At 35.3% G+C, this 22,729-nt stretch overlaps 1 protein-coding gene and 1 long non-coding RNA gene across 8 annotated transcripts in view; one reads left to right on the top strand and one right to left on the bottom strand.

Annotated features, from left to right (window-relative positions):
- The window catches only part of USP15 (ubiquitin specific peptidase 15), an 88,716-nt gene that overhangs the window by 30,487 nt on the left and 35,500 nt on the right, over nucleotides 1–22,729 (bottom strand). For 2 of the 7 annotated variants that reach the window (XR_005125861.2, XM_037515096.2), the window contains exons 5-8: nucleotides 22,351–22,496; nucleotides 18,577–18,638; nucleotides 6,582–6,668; nucleotides 450–594 (exon numbers count right to left, since the gene is read on the bottom strand). Coding sequence is in view for 6 of the 7 variants with exons in the window: in XM_037515096.2 (XP_037370993.1) it covers nucleotides 450–594; nucleotides 6,582–6,668; nucleotides 18,577–18,638; nucleotides 22,351–22,496 (440 nt within the window). In the remaining variant the exon portion in view is untranslated. Of the gene's footprint in view, nucleotides 1–449; nucleotides 595–875; nucleotides 1,094–6,581; nucleotides 6,669–8,173; nucleotides 8,271–18,576; nucleotides 18,639–22,350; nucleotides 22,497–22,729 lie in introns of those variants that run through there. The other 5 variants (XM_037515097.2, XM_054696742.1, XM_054696741.1 and 2 more) reach the window with 5 other exon arrangements.
- LOC129146015 (uncharacterized) lies at nucleotides 1,197–11,915 on the top strand. Its single transcript, XR_008552322.1, has 3 exons — nucleotides 1,197–1,221; nucleotides 7,541–7,654; nucleotides 11,779–11,915. It is a non-coding gene; the product is annotated as an uncharacterized LOC129146015 (long non-coding RNA).

The following is a 22,729-nucleotide window of genomic DNA, read 5'->3' as shown; positions in this document are numbered from 1 at the left end:
GTTACTTGTTAAAATATGTTGTACAAAAAGAGGTTCATAAAATTTTACACTTATAAAAATTTTAATTTCACATTAAGAAGAAATAATTTTGTTTAATTAAAGGCATGATGAACATAAAATGCTCATTCTCTAATATTCCCACCAATGATAAAAATAATCCAGAGTTTCTGAATATGTAAAGATCAGATCCTTCCATATTTGGAAAAAAAATTTGTATGAAATGATAGTCTATCTTCTACTATGGGGCGATCTCATGCTTCCTAATTGAGGAACATGTCAGTGATACTCTACTACCAGCACTAGAATGAGTCATGGAGGCTTAAATCTTCCACTATGAAAACAGAAACTCTCAAATCACATAAAATATTCATATTCTGACATGTAAGACCCGAGTCTACTCTTCTTGAGCCATGACACACACGCGTTTCACTTTGTTTGGAGAGACCTACCTGAATAGCTGAGTTCATGAAACACGTATTTCCCAAGTTACTTAGGCCACAAAGGCCTGGTTGTTCATTGTTTCTTCCAGGTTCTGAATAATCATAGTTCTTATAAGCAGTATACGATGGGAGACAATAATTTGAGTTTTTCACACTGGAAGAAAGCAAAATATATTTTTCATAATACACTCAATTATTACATATACCATTGTTATAATGAACAGAGTACCTTAAACCTATTTGAGATAAGTGGTCAATCATTATATCTTCTTTATAAAGCACTTAACTCAAGAACTTTTTAAGACATGAAGCTGAATCAAGTCTATGGAACAAAACCAAACCAAAAACCCTTAAATGAAGAGACTCTTCATCCAAACCAAACCATCTCCTCATATACCATGTCATACAATACAAACCACTAGTATATCTTTCTACCCTTGATTAACTGGAGCAGCTTCACAGCTTGCTCCATTCTTCATTGCTCCATCAAATTTAAAACATTCAGATTTTAAACACCACCCGCAGCAATAAATCATCTCATTTATGTCCTTTTTACATCCTGCTACTGTAATAGCGTGACAACAGTAGAAACAGGGAGAGTTGTGCGTTACAGGTGAGAGCAGAGATTTTCATAGCCTCTGTGACATCACTGTTCTGATGCACTGTGGATTCTATTTATAGTTTCTGTGCTAGATCAGCAAAATCTAGTATTCAAATACAGAAAAAAGACTGAGGTGATTGGCAATGCAAAAATGAAATGCTTCTAAGCACGGACACTCCAGTATGATTTGGCTTTCCTTTATTCTAGTTTAGTTTATTTAACTAGATGGATAATAAGTAATTGAGTGCTTTGTACTATCAATTATAACATCAATCTTAGAAAAACTACATAATCTTCAACTTTAGAGAATTAGAGCTATTTCTATACTTAGAAATAACACAGTCAATCAATAAGTTAAGTGATCCCTCTCTTTTGTTACATGTAGTAAACAAAAAATTTTTGTCGAAAAAATGGATTCTCCCTTAACTTTTAATAGGTTATCTTTTAAAATATTTATGATGGACACCTTGGATATAATTCAAATGTATACTTTCAATCATTTTTTTTTAATTCCATAGAACAAACCTGAACAAGAATCAAGGTCATTTGCTAAAAGCAAATGATGACACAAATAAAAGACTACAGTGTTACAGACTGCATGATGAATCAGAACTCCAATAATCAAATGGCTACAATTTATTCCTAGTGTTATTTTTTAAAAATAGTTTTCACTTATAATGTCAAATATTTTCAACTGTTATCTTCTATATTTTTTATTGGATTATTATAATATTTTAAATGAACTATACTACTGCCTGTCCTAACAAAGCCTTTAGTGAATACACTCCCCCACCAAAAATAAGCTAAACATAAAACATAGAAAGAAAATCACATCAACCAACAACCACACACACAGTCCTAGCCCACCAGATGTTTCTGGATTACTTGCCCTGCAACAAGCACAACAAAAAGACCTTAAGACCAAAAGGTCTTGAAAAAACCCACCCGGAGGTAACAAGGTTAGCAGGGCTCAGCAAACTGAAACCTTGGATCAATTCAAATTCAGAATTGTGGACTTACAGCTACTTACTTGTTCTACTAAAAATAAAAGTATAAAACAAAAACTAGAATTCAAGCATCTTTTGGTTTTTGCAAATCACTGTATGATTTATATTTTATACTTTGTATATGTTCACTCAGTGATTGGATTCTTGGATCTAACTACACGGGCATGTAACTACAAGCTGAATCCTGTTTTTCTTTTATTGTTATAAGAAGAATGAAAAATCAAATATATGACAAAAATCAAGGCCTCCATTTTCTACAAATTAAAGAAACATATTTTAGCTACAAAAATTTATAGAAATTAAGGACAATACACAGGAAAAGTATGCCCAAAGGTATGCTCATGCCTATACACACATGCACACAGAGACACACACACCAGGAAAAAGACTGAAAGCACATTTACATGTTCATTCCATAAGCATATACTGAGATATCTGTCTCTATGTAACAAATGGATGCTGGAAGCTCTATTCTTCTTTGTGGCAACAGGATGGAATTTGCTGGGATAGGGATTCCTATTTACTGAGAAATGAACAGAAAACTTATTTGCAAAAGCAGGTTTTTGGATTTGTCTTTTAAAATCTGAATCCTTAAAGGATAGATGTCTACAATTAGTTTAAGTGAGGCGGTAAGTATAAATCTTACCCAAAGACATAGTCTAGTTTTAATAATTAAAATTGACAAATCTAAAACACTTGAATGTTATCTTGACTGACCACTTATAACCCACATTTTGTGTGTTCTCTAAATCAAACATTAAAATCTGTCATGGAAAATAACCCAAACCATTATTAGTTCTTTAAATACTTTGACAAAGAATGTGGAAACCTAGGATCTATAGACTACCTCTAGTATCTTCCATGGCTATTTCCGGGATTTTCCCCTAAAGAATATAAACTAGTCCTAATCCTACTAGGTTGTGCTACTTTGCAAAAATAAACAAAGTTGCCAGCAGTAAACAAATGTTAATTTTAGGTGAATTCTGTATTATAATCTACTTAAATGATACAATGAAAAATATAATTTTAAAATAAAACTGAGCCTTATTTTTCTATAAAAATTTCATACTGACTTTTAAATTAGTATTGATATTTGATATTATAAACCTGTAACTTTATACACATAACTATAATTATGCTTACTTTGCTGTTAATGAAATGATGTTTTCAGCTAAGAGCTCGCTAAAAGCTCGCCAAGAGCCAGATGGCTGGCTAGCGCTGCAGTCTCCAAATTCTAGCTCCATCTCATGACCTAATTTCTTAAAGGGAGTCATTTCTATTTCATATAAAAAGCTTTAAATTAACAGAAAAAAAGCAGTGCGCTCCAATGTGGAATGCCAAGAGTTGAGGCAATAAATACATTCAAGGGAGTACAATGTCAAGGCAAAACAAGCAAGACAGAAATAGGCATGGGATAAAAAGAATTTGCCACAAACTTTAAATCGTAAATGAGGCAAAAATAAATACTGTATGGACTAGTAGGTAAAATTACTACATGAGTTAAACAATGTTCTGACAGCTGATTCTTCATATGATTAATCTATAATAAAAACTGTTAAGCTTAGATGAAAGAATTTCAAGAGTAATTTGTTTCTACTTTCATAATATTCTTCTGAAGAACTTTATATCCTACTAATCTATCAATGTAGGACTGTCCAAGTCTTGAATTTGTAAATATATTTTATATAAACCTGTGTGTCACAACTACTGAACTATTTTTGTAAAAATGTTTTTTATTTATTTTTGCATAGAAGAACTGGGATGCAGGCCAGAGGTGCCGCGGCGGTTGGGATGGTGGCAGCAGCGAGAGGATTCGGCAGAGATAGAGTGCAGAGCAGAGTGGGGAGCAGAACAGGTGGATTTATTGAAGTGCACTGCTGAGGGGAGCAGCGGGGAGACAGGAGAGGTCTGCTGCGCCCTGTGGGTAGCTCCCTGGTCAGATATCGAACTCAGGCTGTAGAGGTGACAGCACTGAGACTCTACCCCTAGGCCGCCAGGGAGGCCTTACTGATCTTAATCTATACTTTCTACTTGCAGACCATCTCCACATACATGAGGTTTCCAAAATGTACTTAATCCAAATTTATATACTTTTAATGAAAGAAACTATGCTCTTTTTCCACCTGAAGGCTAAGGCTGCTGCTATTTCCAAAAGTTGAATTTGGAAAAGTTAAGAAATAATTTCTAAGTGAAATAACCATTTAGCTAAGTCTAATGATAATTTCAAATTTAAAAGTAAAAAAACCTTTCCATTTTATAAACGTTTAATTTTTTTTTTTAACAATACAAAAATTTACTCTTAATCTTTATTTGTAAGCAGGCTGGTATCCTAGAAGATGCTATTAAAATTCCCCAATCTGAAAGGACCAGTTAAGTGCCTAAAATAGAGCAACATAAATAGCTAAAACTATGATCTAGTCACAGGAGTAGACTCCTTAGTCAATCATGTTAACTTAAGAAACAATCCAATTCTTATTTTAATACTTTCTGCAGTGAGAAGTTTTAAGATCCTACTGGACTATCACATCTTTACTATGAGAGGGGAAAGACCAAAACAGGAACACAGGAGACCATATACACTAATATGGTGACTCTAGTCAAAACACCATGTTAAAAATCTCTCCACAAAGTAGCAGTAAGTGCATGTTATACTTCGACTGAATTCTTAGGGGAAATGTGGTAACCGCATGCAATTGGTGGAAAGTAATATTTTACCTCCTATGGAAACTTTTTGATGAATTTAATTAAAAGAGATCACATAGAATGCAAATCAAATTAAAGGGGAATATTTCCTTTCATTCTTTTTGCCTGTGGATACAGAGTTTTAAGTAGAATAGGACATGCTATGGCCACTTTGGATTTTCACACGGCCTTCACTAGTTCACTGTTACGTTATTATACCATGACACATCTTTTTATGAATTCTAAAATAAGGGAACACATATTTTAAATCTTTTTGATACACACAACAAACTCTTTTCTAGAAAAGTACTTCAACTCTAACCACTCCAACAGAAACCTTGCAAGAATAGATATTACTTAACTTTTCCCATTGAGCTAGAGCTGAGGGAAGTGGATGGGGGAATTTTTTTTTATGGTTTTAATTTACAGATTTCTAGTTAGTGGTGAATGTGAAGATTTAAAATATTTATATATGAGAATGTTTTTATTTTTATTGGCCAGCTGTGTCGTTTGCCCATTTTTGCTTAGAAAATTTATTATCCAGTGATTTTTGCCATTTTAGCAATTTTCCCTGTTTATTTATCATTTAATTTTTACATGCCTGAAAATTATTCTGGATTTTAAGTCCTAAGGAAATATTCTCAAGAGCACTCTAATTATACTAACAATATTTCTTGAATTATCTACTCATTCCCCATTAATCTAGAATGCTTCCTGATGACGCAAATTCCTTTATAGGTAGATATCCATTTCTAGGTTGTCTTTTCTATTCGGTTGATTTTAGATCTATTCTACCAATAAAAGAATTCTATTGAGTTCTTGTATATTTATAACAGGTTGTGATCTTTAGTAAAATAACCCCTATTTTTCCTTTCCAAAAATTTTTTTGTAATCCAGATGTACATTGAAATCATTTTGTCAAATACTCACCCCTCATATAAATTTTAAGAGAAAATTAATTAAACCTATAAATTCAACTAATGGTATTATTTTAAAGATTTTTTTTCACAAATCAGTGTTAGCCTTTTAAAATTTATTCTGTGGGATAATCAGATGCCATTTATGAACTAAATTAGTGCAAATATTTAACTAAATACTGTTAGCCTGATACATAAACAGCAATCTAGGACTCAAAAAACTAAAAAGAGGATAATTGTTTCCGGGTCAATGTTCTCCCCCAAATTTGACAGGACTGATTACAAATAATAAAAAAAAATTCTTTTTATCCTTTTCTATGAAATAAAATCCATGACAATTTTCAAAGCAACAAACTCAAGTCAGATGCTATAGTAAAGCCCAAGAGATTTTCAACCTTTATTGTATAAAGCACACACTGCTATGTAACTTCCACAAATTCCAAGATTCTGAATATCATTCATGACGGGGCAAGGGAATTATTCCTATGAACTTTAAAAGAAAAACTGCTTTTTTACTAAACATAAAATTTATGTAAGCTTTCCAGCTGAGATTCACTGATACTCACTTTTTAATGCTATACAATAGGTGATTTACCTAGCTAGTTCTAAAATGACATCTAAAATTGACACTCTTTCTAAAAGTTGAGTTCTAACAGATTTCTCTCTGTATTTTAATAACTAACGTTTATAATGTAAAATTCTGAAAGTGCTTTATTTCTTTTAGTAAACTACTGTAGTACCTGTATTAAATCAAGAGGTTTATAACTGCCCTTTGCATCTTGTCAAGTTACTCCTAGAGAACTGATGAGTAATTTAAAAGAAAGTCAGTCTTAATGCATTCAGACATCTAGCCTAAATTTTAGATACAAGAGATTTTTTGAAACCACAGTAGGGCGATCAATTAAACAAAGAGTTTTTAAGATTCAGTGCTTACTTTCTGTTGTTGATGTTGTTATAATTATTTGATAGAGATGAAGGAGAGATCTTTGGTAAAGTTGAAAAATTGGATGCACCTGGGGACCTTTAAAAATATGAAAATGTTAAATTAGATAAAAAAATGCTGACTTTTGAAATTATGAAATAAAGAAAAGAAGTAACAGATGACAATGTATGTAGTAAATGAATGCTGGAGAACACAGACTTATGAGCAAAATCACTATATATATATCCTTCGGTGTTTGATTTCCAAAGTATTCTTTCAGATGAAAAATAATTGTACAAAGGGGAATTATTTTCAAAAGAAATTTATCAAATTAGATGTACAACTTGGTATTGTTCCTATAAAATCTACTAACCCAATACAGCCTGAGTTGAGGTAACCATTACTACATTCACAGTCAACAATTTCCTTCAATCAATGGAAATAAGATAAATTTTTAAAGGAAGCATGTAAAATTAGTCCATTTTGTGTCTCAGGTACCATGGCATTCTAATTATACACAGCATTGACTGAAAAACCAGAGGATTTACCAGTACTTAAAAATGTAAGGCAACAGTGAGAGAGAGCACTAAGAGAATTCTAAGCATAGTCCCAAGAAGTTATTTTTGGCTAAAGCTATCTCTGGTAAAAATGAAAAGACATAACCTATATATTACACACCTCACTAATTTAGAATCTTTTGGGAGAAATCTCAATAATGGCTTTTAATCAACTAATAACATGCTTAACCAGTATGATTTATAATCAGTAATATAGAATTGATTGCATTAAAATATTTGAAGGTCTCTGAAAGATTTAATTTCCCTGGTAATTCTGAAAACAATTTTAATTTACTAAACATCTAGTCCATCTAGTCCATGAGTTAAACTTTCAGTTCAGTACATCATCCTCATAAATTCTAAATTAGTGAGGCCCAAAGTGATTAGTTTTTAAAAACTATTTTCTCTACTCAGGTGCTAATGAAAACTGAAATGATCAGCGGGCAGGAAGGTATCATCTGCAAACCGTGCTTTTGGGTTATTTGGATTTATTTAAATCTGTATACTTGCAATGCACTGTGCAGAATGGTGAGTAATACAGTTTGTCACATACAAAAACTTATTTAACTTTTAAAAGTTATATATACATTACGGACTCTTGGTGAAACTGACTTCATTTTAAAGGAGATTGCTTTTGCTAGTGCAGTGTACACACAGGTAGATTAAGTGAGAGTCGAGAAGGTAGAGAATACATCTTAGAGTTAGCTTTAATAATTCTAATATTTTAAGATATTAATTTTAAAATATTAATAAAAATGCAGAAGCATGCTGGCACTTTTGCCTTCGCAGTGAGAAACTTAAATGTTCAAACTGTGACCCGTGTCTTAATTCAATTCACTACATCTTTTCAGGAACAGCTACCAAATACAGATGTAAACTAACACGTTCCTTGAATTTTACTTAAATTAAAAATTATGGAACTATTCATTATTTCATTCGAAAAGGTGGCTAATGTATTCTGGCCCCTCTTTTCTGCCCATCTGTGGCCTTTATTACTAATCATTAGCAACTCTACCCTAGTGTTAGAAGTTTCTGTGAAACTCATTAAAACACTCACTTATTAAATGATTACTAGGTGCTTCCTCTTTCTTCGTAAGGACCAGGAAGACAAACACAGAGAGAGTTTCTGATCTCAGCTCACAAGCTTGTGGGGTAAATGAAATATAAGCAAAATAACTATAAAACACGGAAAGTCCAAGAACAAACTTTAAAATCACAACAAAATATAAAAGTTTGTGGAAAGTAATATGAGGCGATTTGAAAATGATGTGACTACACGGCGGGCAAGTGGGACTGGAAGCGGCCTGGCTCTGGCGCAGCACACGCAGCTGCACGGGCTACACAAACTCTGCCGTGGCCCCGGGATTACCCACAAGTTGAGTTTGGTGGGGAGAGAGGAAGAATGTAGCGCCCGGACCAGAAATTATGAAGTCACGCGTGATAACCTTCATGTGACATGAAGGAATTTGGATTTCTTCCAGTTGTGCTGGGGCATGTTGAAAGATTTTATAGGAATAAAATCAGCTTAATCTGATTTGTTTTCTATGAAGATTGCCTCTTGGGGAAGAGAAAAAGACTGCAGACCGGGAGATCAGGTGCAGACTCTCTAGCGAAGGCGAGCGTTTACGAAGGTTGGAAATGGGACAGCGGCGTGGGCGAGGGCAACACGCCTTCACGCTCAGAAAACAGTTCACAGGAAATAAAGTGCATGGACCCCTCGGGGGTTACGAGCTCCTTTCAGGATTCCAGTCCGTGAGGTCGAAAGCACTTTGGCAATAATACAAAGGTGTCATTTAAGTGGGGGTAGGTATTTGCAACAATGGGTACAACTGCTGGCACCTCTGCACGATTAAAGCACACACAGTCGTGCATCACTTAATGGCACTTCAAAGACAGACTGCACGCCACGCGGTTACGCGTCCAGGCGTGCTGCTGCCCCCTGGGCGGGCGTGTGCAGTTGTCCTCGATGGCATCCGCATGCCAGTGAGTGTCCAGGGACGCACTTCTCAGAACGTGTCCCCTTCACGCACGGGATGTCACTGTGCTCTTCACTGCTCCCACAGTAGACGACAGCTGTCACTCTCACTTCATATTCTTATTTGGAAAAATAAAAAAATATTGATTTTACTAAATCTCATCCTTTAATTATGGTTCTTTTTACTGGGAAGTCAGCATGAAGCACATCTGCTCATGCCCGAGCAACGCTGTTCACATGCGGAAGAGACTGATGATTTAAATTTCAAGAGGCAAGTGTCACGCTTCATGGCATTACTCTTTTCATTCGTTTACAAAAGGCTACTTGGCAGACATTTTCTCAAAACTGAATGAAGAGAGCCTGTCACTTCAAGGAAAACAACTGAAGTATTTGTTGCCAACAACAACATTCAAGTGTTCGTGGCAAAACCAGAATTTTCAAAACCTTGACTTTGCTACCATGAGCTGGAAGCTTCTCACTTACACTTTTCTCATGAGGTGGGTAACATTTTAACAGGTGTGATTTTTAAAAATAGTGTATAATGGAATATGCCAACATCTGGTATCTGCATAAATCGGTGAATCAATATTTTCCAACTGCATGAGGTTACACACAACAGATGTTAATGCAACTGTAGAACACATTCATTGATATGGTTTTAGATTCCACATGGCAATTAATCTTTATCATTAAACATGGTCAAGTTCTGATGTGGTATCAATCATCTGAAAATGCTCCTTCCTGTTTCAACTATACAGATACATCTGCGTAAAGCTGAGTTTTCTTCAAGTACTTTAACTCAAACAGTGTTGTATAATAAGCTGAATGCAGCACATATGAGAACTGAGCTGTTTCCTATTCAGTTAGATATTAATAAAACTTGCAAAAATGGAAAACAGTTTTCAGTAACCTTTTTCTGTTATGGAAAACAAGTTATTTTTCATAAAATATCATCTCTGCCGAAATACAATTGTTTAGTATTGTTGTTTATGAATAGTGAATTTTTACTTTTAATTTCTAACATACTATCAATGGATATAATACATATAAATTAACTAATTTTTAAGGATGTAAAGGAGCCCTGAGACCAAAACCTTAGAAAACATCAGGTTTAGGAGGTGGCATCTGCAAGACTTGCTGGCTAACTGGATGACAGAATTGACGACAAAGGAGGAAGTCACGATGGTTCTGGCTTCAGGTTGAGGGTATAAACCCATAAAAGGATGCTGGGTTCAACACAGACACATACAGAGCACTGAAACACCAAAAAGCAGAATATACATTTTTCTCAAGTACACATGGGACACTGTCCAGAACAGACTACATTCTAGGACGCAAAATAAATATCATTCATTACATGAAGACTGAAATCATATCCAGCATCTTCTCAGACCACACAGGTATCAAACCAGTTATCAACTATCAAAAGAAAGCAGGGAAATCTTTTAATACATGGAGACTGAACAGCACACTACTGAAAGACCACTGGATTAATGAGGATTCAAAGAAGAAATAAAAACTACCTTGAGACAGATGATAAGCACACAACCATCCAAAACTTATGGGATGCCGCAAAAGCAGTATTCAGAGGCAAATACACAGTCACAGAGGACCACACCGAGAAACAAGAGCGCTCAAATAACATCTCTCTTAACGTGAGAATTGGAAAACAAGAACGAACAGATCCAAAAGCCAGTAGAACAGAAAGAACAAAAGTTAAAGTAGAAATAAACGAAATAGAAACGAAAAAGACAGTCCAAAAGATCAATGAAACTAACACTGGTTCTTTGAAAAAAATAAATGAAATGGACAAACCTCTAGTAACGCTTACCAGGAACATGAGGGAGACACCATCTCACGCCCCTGGGAAGGACCCATGTCGAAAAGACCAGAGACAAGAAGTGGGGGTGAGGATGTGGAGAAAGGGGAGCCTTCTGCACTTCTGGGGGGAATGCAAGCTGGGCCGGCCCTATGGAAAGCAGCGTGGGGGTGTCTCAAAACACTGAACATTAAACATGGATCTGGCACCTGACCCAGGAATTCCACGTCGAGGCGTCTCTGCACTCCCATGTTTGCCGCAGCACCACGTACTATGGCCAAACCACGGCAGCAGCCCACGTGCCAGGACAGACGGGAGGATCCAGGCCACGTGGAACACACCCGGGGGGAACTACGCAGTGGTCAGAAGAGACAGGCGGCACTGGATGGAGCTTGGAAGGCTCACGCCGAGTGAAACAAGTTAGAAGGGGACAGATAAATGCGGATGGTGTCGCTATGGGTGGATATAAAGTAACTAAATCAACAGCCAGATAAAGACAAGCTGAAAAGTAACCCTTGACGGACTGGGGAACTGAGGCTCTGAGGGGAAGAGCCAGAGGGAGGAAGCAGCACAGCGCCCCGTGCCGGCAAAGCAGGGTGAGTGGTGGTGGGTGCCCTGTGGTGGCCATCACTGATGGGGGCACCCCAATATTACCTCACCTAAAAATAAATTGGACAAAATAAGTTTTTAAAAAAAGGACTTTGTTAAACGTTGAATGGGTGTTAAGGATTAGTTGAATATTGCCCTTTTACAGAAGCTGTCTATCAAGACAAAAACAAAAAACAAATAAAAAACCAAAAGCTAAAGAATGGTATTTGGAGAAAGTTCATGATTTTTTTTTTGTTTGTGTTTTTAAAGACCAGAGATCTCTGCTTACATTTAGAATTTGGAAAAGCAAAGAAAGAACCAGTGCTGTCTACTAAACATGTGGGAGTGCGCCAGGCTTCTCCAAAGTAGGAAAGGCGAAGTAAAGAAAAAAGCAACGTCTAGGAAGCCTTGAGGTAACCATAAGTAGACTGACCTTAAGAATATGGAGATAGGGGCCTCCCTGGTGGCGCAGCGCGTTGAGCGCAGCGCTGTGAAGCTGTCCGCAGCCTCTGCAGCGTGGGTTCGATTCCCGGCCGGCCGGGGAGATACCCACATGGTGCCGCAGACCTTCCTGTCTCGCCCGCTGCTCCCCTCAGCGGTGCTTTCTGTCTGTCTGCCTGTTCTGCTCCCAGCTCTGTCTCTGGTGAGTCCTCTCACCTGCCTCTGGCCTGTACCCCAGTTCTTGTATAAATAAAGAAATCTAAGGGCCTCCCTGATAGTGCAGGGGTTAAGTCTCAGCACTATGAAGCTACCAGCAACCACTGCAGCACAAGTTTGATCCCCCACCAGGGAGCTACCCACAGGGCGCAGTCGACCTCTCCTGTCTCCCCGCTGCTCCCCTCAGCAGTGGGTTTCAGTAGCCCACCTGTTCTGCTCCCCACTCTGTCTCTGGTGAATACCCACCTCCCCCAGCCCCGCACCTCTGGCCTATTCCCCAGTTCTTGTATGCATAAATAAATATATCCCAAAAAAAAAAAAAAAAATGGAGATGAGAGGGAAGATTGACGAGGTCCACAGGTAAATTAGAAGTATGATAATACTTTTAAAATCCTGTTACATACGTTACCAATGAGCGATCATATATTACATTTCTATTCTGATTCTAACTTCTGACATAGAATTATATATATAATCCAATCTAGCTAACACCTGTGGACTTGATTTCAGGTTATTTTACAGGTTGACTAGTCAAGTCTGTGAATTAAAACCTGAGTCTTTTATCGTTCTTCTTTGATGCAATTTGAAATTACACTGTTCATTAGCAGTTCTGTTCTAGTCACTTTCTAAAGAAAGAAGAAAAAAAAAGTAGAATAGTAAACACGGTTACTTACGTTGTGCTAAACTAATTTTGGCCAGTTTGAGTGAGGTGTAATAAAAGGCAGTAATTCAACTCTTAAGATAGAAAAAGGTAAATATCATTTAGCTAGAATAACTTCATGGAGAAAGAAAATTAAACTTTATCCTCAACAAATGAACAGAGCATTTGAATTAGACTGTTCCCCAATGTTTCAGCTTAAAGCATGCAATTCTAAGTTTAGCTGAATTTCTTATTTTAACAGAAAAACACTGCATATTTTTATAAGTCAATTATTAAAGGTACATGGAAATTAAAAGTCATATTGAACAACCAAAATATAGAGAAGTATGAGTGCTGACACAGCAAAATAATTTTTAAAATACTTTTTATAGTTCTGTTCAAACCTGACATAAAACAAGACAACTTTGTGAAATCTAACATTAAAAGAAAAATTAAGAAAAATGAGACCAATCTTAAACTTTCACCATTTCTAATAATCATTTCAAGATAAGTTCTTAGAGAAAAAGAAAAATTTAAATATCTTGAAAAAATTAAACTTTTATTGTTAAGAGAAACAGAGTAGATCAGCTCATCATACATTTGCTGTGTGCCTCCTCCAAGCCAGACAGAATTTTAGTTAGGGACTTACACAGAAAAGAAGGGAATTTATAAATTGCTTCTCGTAACTTTATTTTTGTTCCTTGTTTTAACTGCGTTATGTGCTATTTTTGTCAGAAAACATTTCAATTTTAAAAAATGAATTCAGTTGCTTTTCTTCAGCCAGCATGAATCTTAGCACCAAAACCACAACCCATTTTTATTTTCAACTATTTATTGAAATTTATAAGCATACACAAGCTCTCATTTATGTAATCAGTCACTCTCAAAAATGAACATTCTCCGTCTTATCTATAACCACCTTTACCTCTCTTCTCCCCTATTTCTGTTGGACTATTTTAGAGCAATTTCTACGTAGGCACAATTTCACCTGTAAGCACCGCAGCAGCATCCCTAACAGGAAGAGATCGCTTATAAACACCATTAGCAGTCTATTCTCATCTCAGTTCATGTTCATTTCCCCCACCAGTTTTCTCAAAAGCATTTCTCCTCCTACCCTCAGTTGGTTAGGCTGAAGGAGAGCCCAAAAACTGTCCACAGATCTCCCACAACAGTGTTTAGATGTGGGATAGGTGTACGGGAATGCACTGTCAGCACTGCAGAGGAGCATGTGCACGCCTACTCCAGATCTTAGGGAATATTAAATTGAGGCACCTCCAAGCAGAGTTACAGGGAGCTTGTTCGTGTGCAAGCACAAGCATTTTCAAAAAGGATTTGGTATTTGGACAATTAAAATAACCAAAAGTAAGCGATTTATTGGTAACAGCAGAACATAGGAATGTCACTCTAATAGCATTATGATGGGCTTGTCTTTAAGTGACCAATACCTAGGAAAGGATTTAAGTATTTAAAATACATAATGAACTTTCTCTGCTTCTCCAAGGGTCCTGCCCTTCAAATCAAGTACCACCTTAGCCATCCTTCTCTTGCAGGACATTGTATGAGTGGGCTATGCCAGTTTTCCCATTTTTGAACAAAGTATTCACCCCCTCCTTCCACACAATCTCTTTTTCATGTCAGCGTGCTAACCCCACTCGCTGAACATGCTGATGCTGTCTATCCTCCCACCACAGCCTCTGCAACATTTAGCACTGCTCGCCGTTCCCTTATTTTCTTGGCATCGATGACAAAAGAGAATCCATGATTATCCCATTTTATCTCTCTGTTTTATAGCATTACTTATGGATACCCTTTTTAGGCTTAGTATATAGTTTTCAACATTTTTTATTAGATAATTCATATATTCTTGTATTTCTCACTCCTAAGAATACAATTCCACACCTGCAATTCTTATTACTCTCCAAGCTTTGGTTTTCTGTCCTTAACTGCATCTTTGTCAACTGTGTTTGGGTGTTCCATTGTCTCAAAATTTAGCGTCTCAGAAAAAGTCATTCTTTGTCTATTTCCTAATTACAATAATAAGAACAAGATGAGAAAAAAAAGTCAAAGAAAAAACGACAACAAATTACAGTTGGAAATATTATCCCAGGCTTAAGACTTCCATGTTACATTTCAAATTGAGTGTTGGTTAATTTAAAATATATGAGTATGATACCAAAAGGCGGTGATGAATAGCTGACTCTTGAGTTATCTTCTCAAATCCTACAAACCCAAATCACTAAATTTGTATCTGAACAAGTTTAAAATTGGTAACAAATCTATATGTGTTCACAGATACTTTAAGAGTGCATTTTTCTCTGAAGTATGATAACCATATGCTTTTCTGTACCAAAACAAAGCTGTCATAGACAAATCTACCAATGTTTCAAATAAGCAGATTATTGTGCTTATAAATACTTTAAAAAGTCTTAGTATATAAAAGTCTTAGTATAGCTAATCATTAAAAGGAAATCAGTATTTTTAATGAGTATCCTATATATATTAAACATTTTCAACCAAATAAGTCTATGCACTATATCTGAATCCACTTATACAGTTAACCTTGCAAATGTATTAGCAAATAGGACCTAACTACTGCCTAAAAAATTTGAATGAAGTATACGCTAAGTTTTTCTATCTAAACAGGAACATTATGGAAACATGTAGGAAAAAAATAAAAACAACAAAAACTGCAGAGTCACCTAGATGTTTATTATTTATCCTAACCAAAGAGCAGCATGCAATGGTTTTATTTATAAAGTGTTCCCTCTGTCCAACAGAGCATGTAGGGACAAAGTGCTATAAAAGTATTAATATGGCATTAGATTAAGTTTATACTTAGTATTTCAGTCACCAATGTGGAATTCCGCTAATCAGAATGACAGATGGCAGAGCGGCAATGTGTGAGTAAGAAGTTTTCCATTTGATTTCTTTCAGTCTCTCAGGCCTTAAGTGACTGATGTTGGATTCTTCTCTGGGTATCTTCTAGCCGAATAAAATTGCCTTCTCCACAGTCATCAATGAGCCTCAATTTTTTTCCCCACCAAATAATCATATCTTTTGTCAGTATTTTTTGAAATTTATGAAAATTTTGGAATTAAATGCAATTTTCGTGGTATCTTTCTAAGAGAAGTTTTATTTCAGAAAAAAAAAGTAAAATATGGTTCTATTTCTGTAATATTAATCTCAACAACACTCTTTGAAATAATTATACCTAAATAAAGCCATACAGAAAGTACAAAATTTAGTCAAAACTTAATAAATTTAATGAAGTCACACTTCAGAACCAATGGTGAAAGAGGTAGGTGGTAACATTAAACAAAATTTCTGGATATAAGGTTAATCTCTAGGCTTTTACAATTATTCTAATTTAAAATAATTTTTTAGAAATACAAGATTTAACTAGCCACACAGTTCTACCTGAGTAATAAGACTATCCCCCCTCTCTTTTATCCACAAATCCTTCCCTTGCAAAGCAGCAGTGGCAGCTCCTGCGCACCTGTCACTGTGCAGGCGCCTCTCTTTTCCTTTCTCCTTTTCCCAATAAACCTGTCCTTAAAATATGAAAAAAAAAAAAAGACTACCCAACTGATGTCAACATCTCTGGAAAGCAAATGGTCAAAATTTAACAGAATAAAAAAACTTAGGGGAGTTAACACTTTTCCAAGGTATCATTAAAAATTTAAATGACAGAACTTCACAAAACAGACAGAATTATTCATTTAAAGGTGTGCGCTAATTTTGAAGAAAATTAAGTACCAGATGGTGTGTATCTTTCATTTCTTAGGTGAGCAACTGCTACATTATTATTGAATTATTTAAAATCGTTATTTTAAGGGTTTCAAAAAACAGGTTCTCAACCCTTATTAGCGATACCTGAAATTCCAAAAGCTCCGAAATATAAACATTTTTTCATAATCCACTTGAGGGCAACCTAACCTGAATCACTATGAGGCTATTTATAATTCTTACTTGTCCTACCTAGTGTGAATATTTGCTACGTATTAACACGTTACTTTATAAGAATCCTCATGGGCTCCAGAGAAAAATTACAATAATAGGTGCCACGAGTACCACATTACTTCACAAAGGATCGGAAAGTCCGGATACTGAAACCCAACCGGCCCTACGTGTTCTAACAGAGCGTGGCTCTGATATTTCTAAACCTGTTATATAGATTTTCCCCCATTCTGGATGCTGCTTTTTCACTCTTGTTGAATGTTTTCTTTATTGTGTGGAAATTTAGCTTGACATCATCCTGTGTGTGCATTACTGTCTTTTGTGTCATATCTGAGAAATCATTACTTAGGTCTATCATGAAGCTTTTCCCCTATGTTTTCTTCCAAGCATTTTATAGATTCAGGTATTATGTTTAAATCTTTAATCCTCATTTAATATGCATGTTTAAATATCAATCCCTTGATAAAAGGTTAATATTCAATATGTAAGAAAGTTGCATAACGCAATAGCAAAAAAAACCAAAAATAAGGTTAAAATAAGAGCATAGGGCGTGAATAGCCATTTCTCCAAAGATGGACCAGTGACCAACAGGTATATGAATGATACTAAGTATCAATAATCATTGGGGAAATGCAATCAAAATCACAAGGAGATATCAATCCATACTTGTTAGGATGGCTGCTATCAAAAACACAAAAGATATAACTGCTGTCAAAGAAGAAATAAGAATCCCTATACACTGTTGGTCAAAATGTAAAATGGTGCAGCTGCTTTGGAAAACAGTATGGAGGTTCTCAAAAAATTAAAAATAGAACTACCATATGATCCAGAATTCTAATTTCTGAGCATATCCCAAGGAAACAAAATCAGCATCTTAAAGAGATTTCTGCACTCCCAGGTTCAATGAAGTAGAATTCACAATAGCCAAGATATGGAAATAATATAAACATCCATTGAAAGGAATTTAATGATGTGGAATATATATGAAACAAAAATTACTTAGCTGTAAAAGAGAAGGAAATGCTGCCATAGGTGACAATATGGATGAACCTGGAAGGCACTATGCTAAGTAAAATAAACCAGACAGAAGGACAAATACTGGATGATCCCACTTATATGATGTTTCTAAACTAGTCAAACTCAGAAATAGAGAGTAGAATAGTTTTTGCTAGAAGCTGGAGGGAGAAATGGGGAGTTACTATTTAACAGAAATAAAGTTTCAGTTATATAAAATGAATGAATTTGGTATCTTATAAAATGCTATAAGGAAATTATACTGCATGGGCACTTAAAAATTGTCAAGAGGGCACAGCTCTTTTTCTTACCATAAGTAAAAGAAAAAGCTAAAAAGATTTCTAATTCTTCATTGTGCATTCATCATCAAAAGCTATTCACACATTTCTCTACCCATTTGTGCTTTTATATTCAAAAACATTTATTTAAGTAAACAGAATATTTTCACATGAAATTCATTTCGACAACTGCATTTTAACAGGTACTGTTAAATCACAAAAAGCTTGACAAACATTAAAATGTTTAATAGTGGTTTGACTGTATTAGACAATGCAACATAGTATCTGTAATGTTTATACTGTACCTTATTTTAAAAGACATTTGAATTGGAAATCCTTTTAAATACAGCATATTAATGGAAATTTCAGTAACTTGTATACTGAATATAAAATATTAACATATATAGGATGTATGCATATATTTGCAACATACAATTAGATTCTTCTATCATCCTGAATTTCATTATCCGAAACCAAAGGCTTTGAAGTCACGTAACAAGCCACACAGCTTGGAGCACTTACTTAGGAGCAGAAGGACCCCTTGGCCACGTTCCGTCTTCATTTTTCTGCTCTATCACTAACACCTGCAAATATGACACAATAAAATGGTGTTTTTCCTTAAAATAGCTTTAGAAGATTAACTGAATATACTAAGACACTAAAGCAACCCTGGGATTGTCTAACGGACACAGGAGACACAGTGAGGAGGTATTTGCAGTTTACTCCAGAGCTGGGCAAGGGAGAGTGAAAAACAGCCCTCCAGTGTAAGAAGTCAGCCATGAGGTGTCACTGAGAGGAGGACACAGGGAAACCAAATAAGGTATCAGGAAAAAAAATAATAAACAAAATTAACAGACAACTATAAACCAGACTCTCTGCAGGGGAGGGGAGGCAGAGGGTTCCCAGCGGGGAGGGCAGGCCCCAGGGGCTGTGGTGACGGTGCACGGGCGACTTGTGGTGGGAATTTTACAGGGACTACACCTGAGAGGAGAAAGCAAATATTGTGCAAAAATGAACAATTATGTAAAATATACATAAATTTAGAAGGAAAAAAGTCAGCAATGATAGTCAGAAGGAAAGCAGGTAAATTATTAAGAAAATAATTTGTTCTATGAACTGAAGTGTAAGTAAAGATAAACCAAGTAGATAAAAATCTAAATTCCTTGAGTTTAGGGAGTACACTTTCTCTTTCTTTTCTGTTTGCAGCTTTTAACATAGTACTGTGCAAATAACAGATGCTCAATAAATGATTATAGTTGCTGTTAAGCATAATGATGCATGATTTTAGCTTTTATGCAAATACTGAGTAATAGTGGCACAGATAATTCCAAATTACATATTACACATAATTTATTTGGGGCTTTGAAGTTAGTTTTCATTTACGTTATTACCATGCAAATTATAGAATCTCTTAATATATAAATGATGTCACATTTGTGAGAATCGTACTGAAATTCCCTACTGCAGTATGCAAGGTAGAAAATCCTCTCTAATAAGTAAAAATTACATGTTAAGACAGAGCTATACTCTTATTTAAGAACAGCTCAGAATAAGCTTTCTCATAGCTTCTAGTCTAAAAAAAGCATTTCTTCTAGTTTTTGCTATGGGTGTGTCTGTGGAAAGAAGATAAACTAAGAAAAAAAAAAAAACAATTAAATGAACAAAAGAAATATGTGATAATCCCAAGAAGTTAAAACCTAAACTCATAGAGGAAAACTTTTATAGAAATCACAATGAAGAAAATTCAAGGTATTACAAATATAAACATTCTACATATGCTCAATTTCATTAACTTTTTCTTACACTTAAAATTTTGTTACAAAATTGGTAACATACTCTGGAGGACTGTATATTTCAGGCAGTTTATAAATTGGCATTCGAATCTTAACCAAATTAAATGAAAGCCTATTTCAGAATACATATAACAAACACTAAGAAAAAGTTCATGGAGCCAAATGGTTGAGTATGCTAAGTATTAAAGTTTTTCATGCATTCAACCACCCCCATGAAAGTACATGTGGCATAAAAAGAGGAAGTGTATTCTTATCTACCATCCTAATTCTTCCCTGACCACATTCTCTCAGCACCCACCACAGACAATTAACCATTATCGTTAATTTTCTGATATTATTCCAACAGTCATGTTTATTGTTTACAATCACTGATATTAACATTGAAGGTTAAATCTCACCCCTTTATTCAAAGAATCATTTTCTGAGCAAAGTATTTCTAGAAAGATTTCAATATTTAATTAAATTGAACACACACACACACACAGGAAAAAGATAAAGACAACCCATTTTGGGAGGCAAACTCCTCAATAATATATCTTTTCCTGCTTCCTAATATATTTTCATTTTTAAAAATACTTGTATTTAAAATCAAAGAGTGTTTTATCATCAGTCACAAAATAATTTACAGAATCTACAAAATTTAATGCATGTTCTTTAGAACATTCTTATTTTAAAAGATCAAATGTCCTTGTGGATATTTAATCTTATTAAAAAATTTGTTACCTTTGCACAATCTTGTAAATGCTTTCCTACCAAGAATGTAAAATTATTTAAATTCTTTAAGCCTCAGTTTTCTAATGAAAATGATAGTCATTACATAGAATCAATCACTGAAAAGATTTAAAGAGAGAATTTTGCATATTTCAAATTTTATTCCTAGTACTCCTTCAAGAGCTGGCAGAGGGTATCGAAGGAGAGAAACACAGGTCTAGACAGGAGGCACTGGCTGGATAGGAGGGGATGCAGCCTGACAGCGGAGTTTCAAGGCCCTCCTCCAGCTTCAGTGAGGTAACTCTCCTTTTATTGTAATACAGACCAGGCTTTCCAAGATTTCACTCAAAAATATAATGGCTTAAATAAACCCCCAAAGCACTGTTTTTATAGCCTACTACAATATTGACATCTAGCAGGCAGTCACTAAAAATTAATTTGCCTCTGTTCTTATTTAACGTTGTATTTATTGATGTCAGTAGTCATTTTAATAAAGCAGAATTAAACAAAAACTCCCATAATAGAGCCCCATGCTCAGTTTTAGATACTAAAAGTCAAAACAATATAACCAAATATAACCAAAGTCTAAGCAAACAAAAACCTCACAGTCTAGCTGGGAAGCTCAATAGATGGACAAGTATATCATAAATGATACAAAAGACATATATGTACATCATTATGGAAATTAGAGAAGAATTTTTTCTTCAAAATAGAAAAATTCTATACCTCAAGTAGATACTGAGAAAAACTCAATCAGGATAGGTTGAAGAGATGATGCAACACTGGAGTTGGAATGCGAAGAACAAATAATCTGATTTGGTCAGGTTACATGATCGGGTAGGATGGTTAATTCAATATTTTAATGATTTCAAGGACTTTTTAGCGGATGGATGCAGAAACCAGGAAGAAGGTGCAATGGATGGAATAACAACCTGACAGCACTGGGGTACGTAACAGCACGGTGCGCTCAGCGAACTGCCATTCAGTTTGGTACTACCAGTGTCAACACAAAGATGATCTAGAGATACTGGAAGACTGGACACAAGGGCAAGTCATGATTTGTGATAAGAAACTGGACTTTATTATACAATTGTTAAGGAAAGGTTTACGAAGGGAAAATAATAAGGTTTACATTTTAGAAAGAGCATCTAATAGAAATAAGGAAGAGACAGAGTAAACACGTAAGACTGCTGAGAGGAGGGCTGGGAACAGGAGGGACAGAGGAATTCAAGAAGTACCGAGACAGCAGAAGTAACAGGGACTTGCTGATTGTTCTAACCATGAGATGATGAGAAATGTCTCATCACTTTTAATTTCTTTGGATTCTCTCATAAAGACAGGCCAAATTGGGAGCTGATACTTTCTGGCAGGAGTTAGTGACCTTAGCTCACTGCCTGCTTTTGTTTTTGGAACGCGGACACACCCACTTGTCTGAGTCAGCACCCGTCGCTGCTCTGGTGGTCCGACCACGGCGGTTACACCTGGACAGACACCATATGCCACTAAATCAAAAACATTCACTATTTGACGCTCACAGTAAGTTTACTGACCCATCTTATTACCTTTTTTTAATTTTATCAAAAAGAATTCTTTCCGTAAAGTTGTTTATTCTATACCTCAAGGAGGGAAGCAGATGTTACAGCTGATGATCAGCAAGGATAGGGAAGAGAAAGGAAGAGGAAGTCAGAGAGAGTAGAACCCATTAGAGACTGTCAGGATATTAATAAAATTTGTGAATTTAAAGACCTTCATGTATAGTATGTTTGAAATAAACCGTACTGCTAAACAATACCTGTCCTTGGTATAAACCAGCATCCTGAATGGTGCTGTCTGGTTTATTCAGTAGTTCAAATGTATTACTCATGTATTTGTTCCACAATCTGGTCTCCTTTTCATCTGGAATATTGAAGATTTTTCTTATTTCCTTTTCAATTGTATCTAGATTTAAGGAGGAAAGATATGTAAATATAATAAATACTTTAAAATATACCAAATATAGACCTAAGTGTTCATCAGCATAGAAATCCTACATTTAAAACCTGATATAGTATCAAGAACAGATGAACAAACATGTAGGAAATATATCAGGACAACAAAACAAAACAACAAAAAAAAGTTTTTAAGACCAGGTGTGCTGTTCAGGAACAAAATAGTAATCTTAATTCTGACAG

Source organism: Talpa occidentalis, unplaced genomic scaffold, assembly GCF_014898055.3.
Source record: "Talpa occidentalis isolate TD23 unplaced genomic scaffold, MPIMG_talOcc4v2.1 talOcc4.16, whole genome shotgun sequence".
Taxonomy (NCBI): Eukaryota; Metazoa; Chordata; class Mammalia; order Eulipotyphla; family Talpidae; genus Talpa; species Talpa occidentalis.
This window is presented reverse-complemented; position numbering and strand designations above follow the sequence as displayed.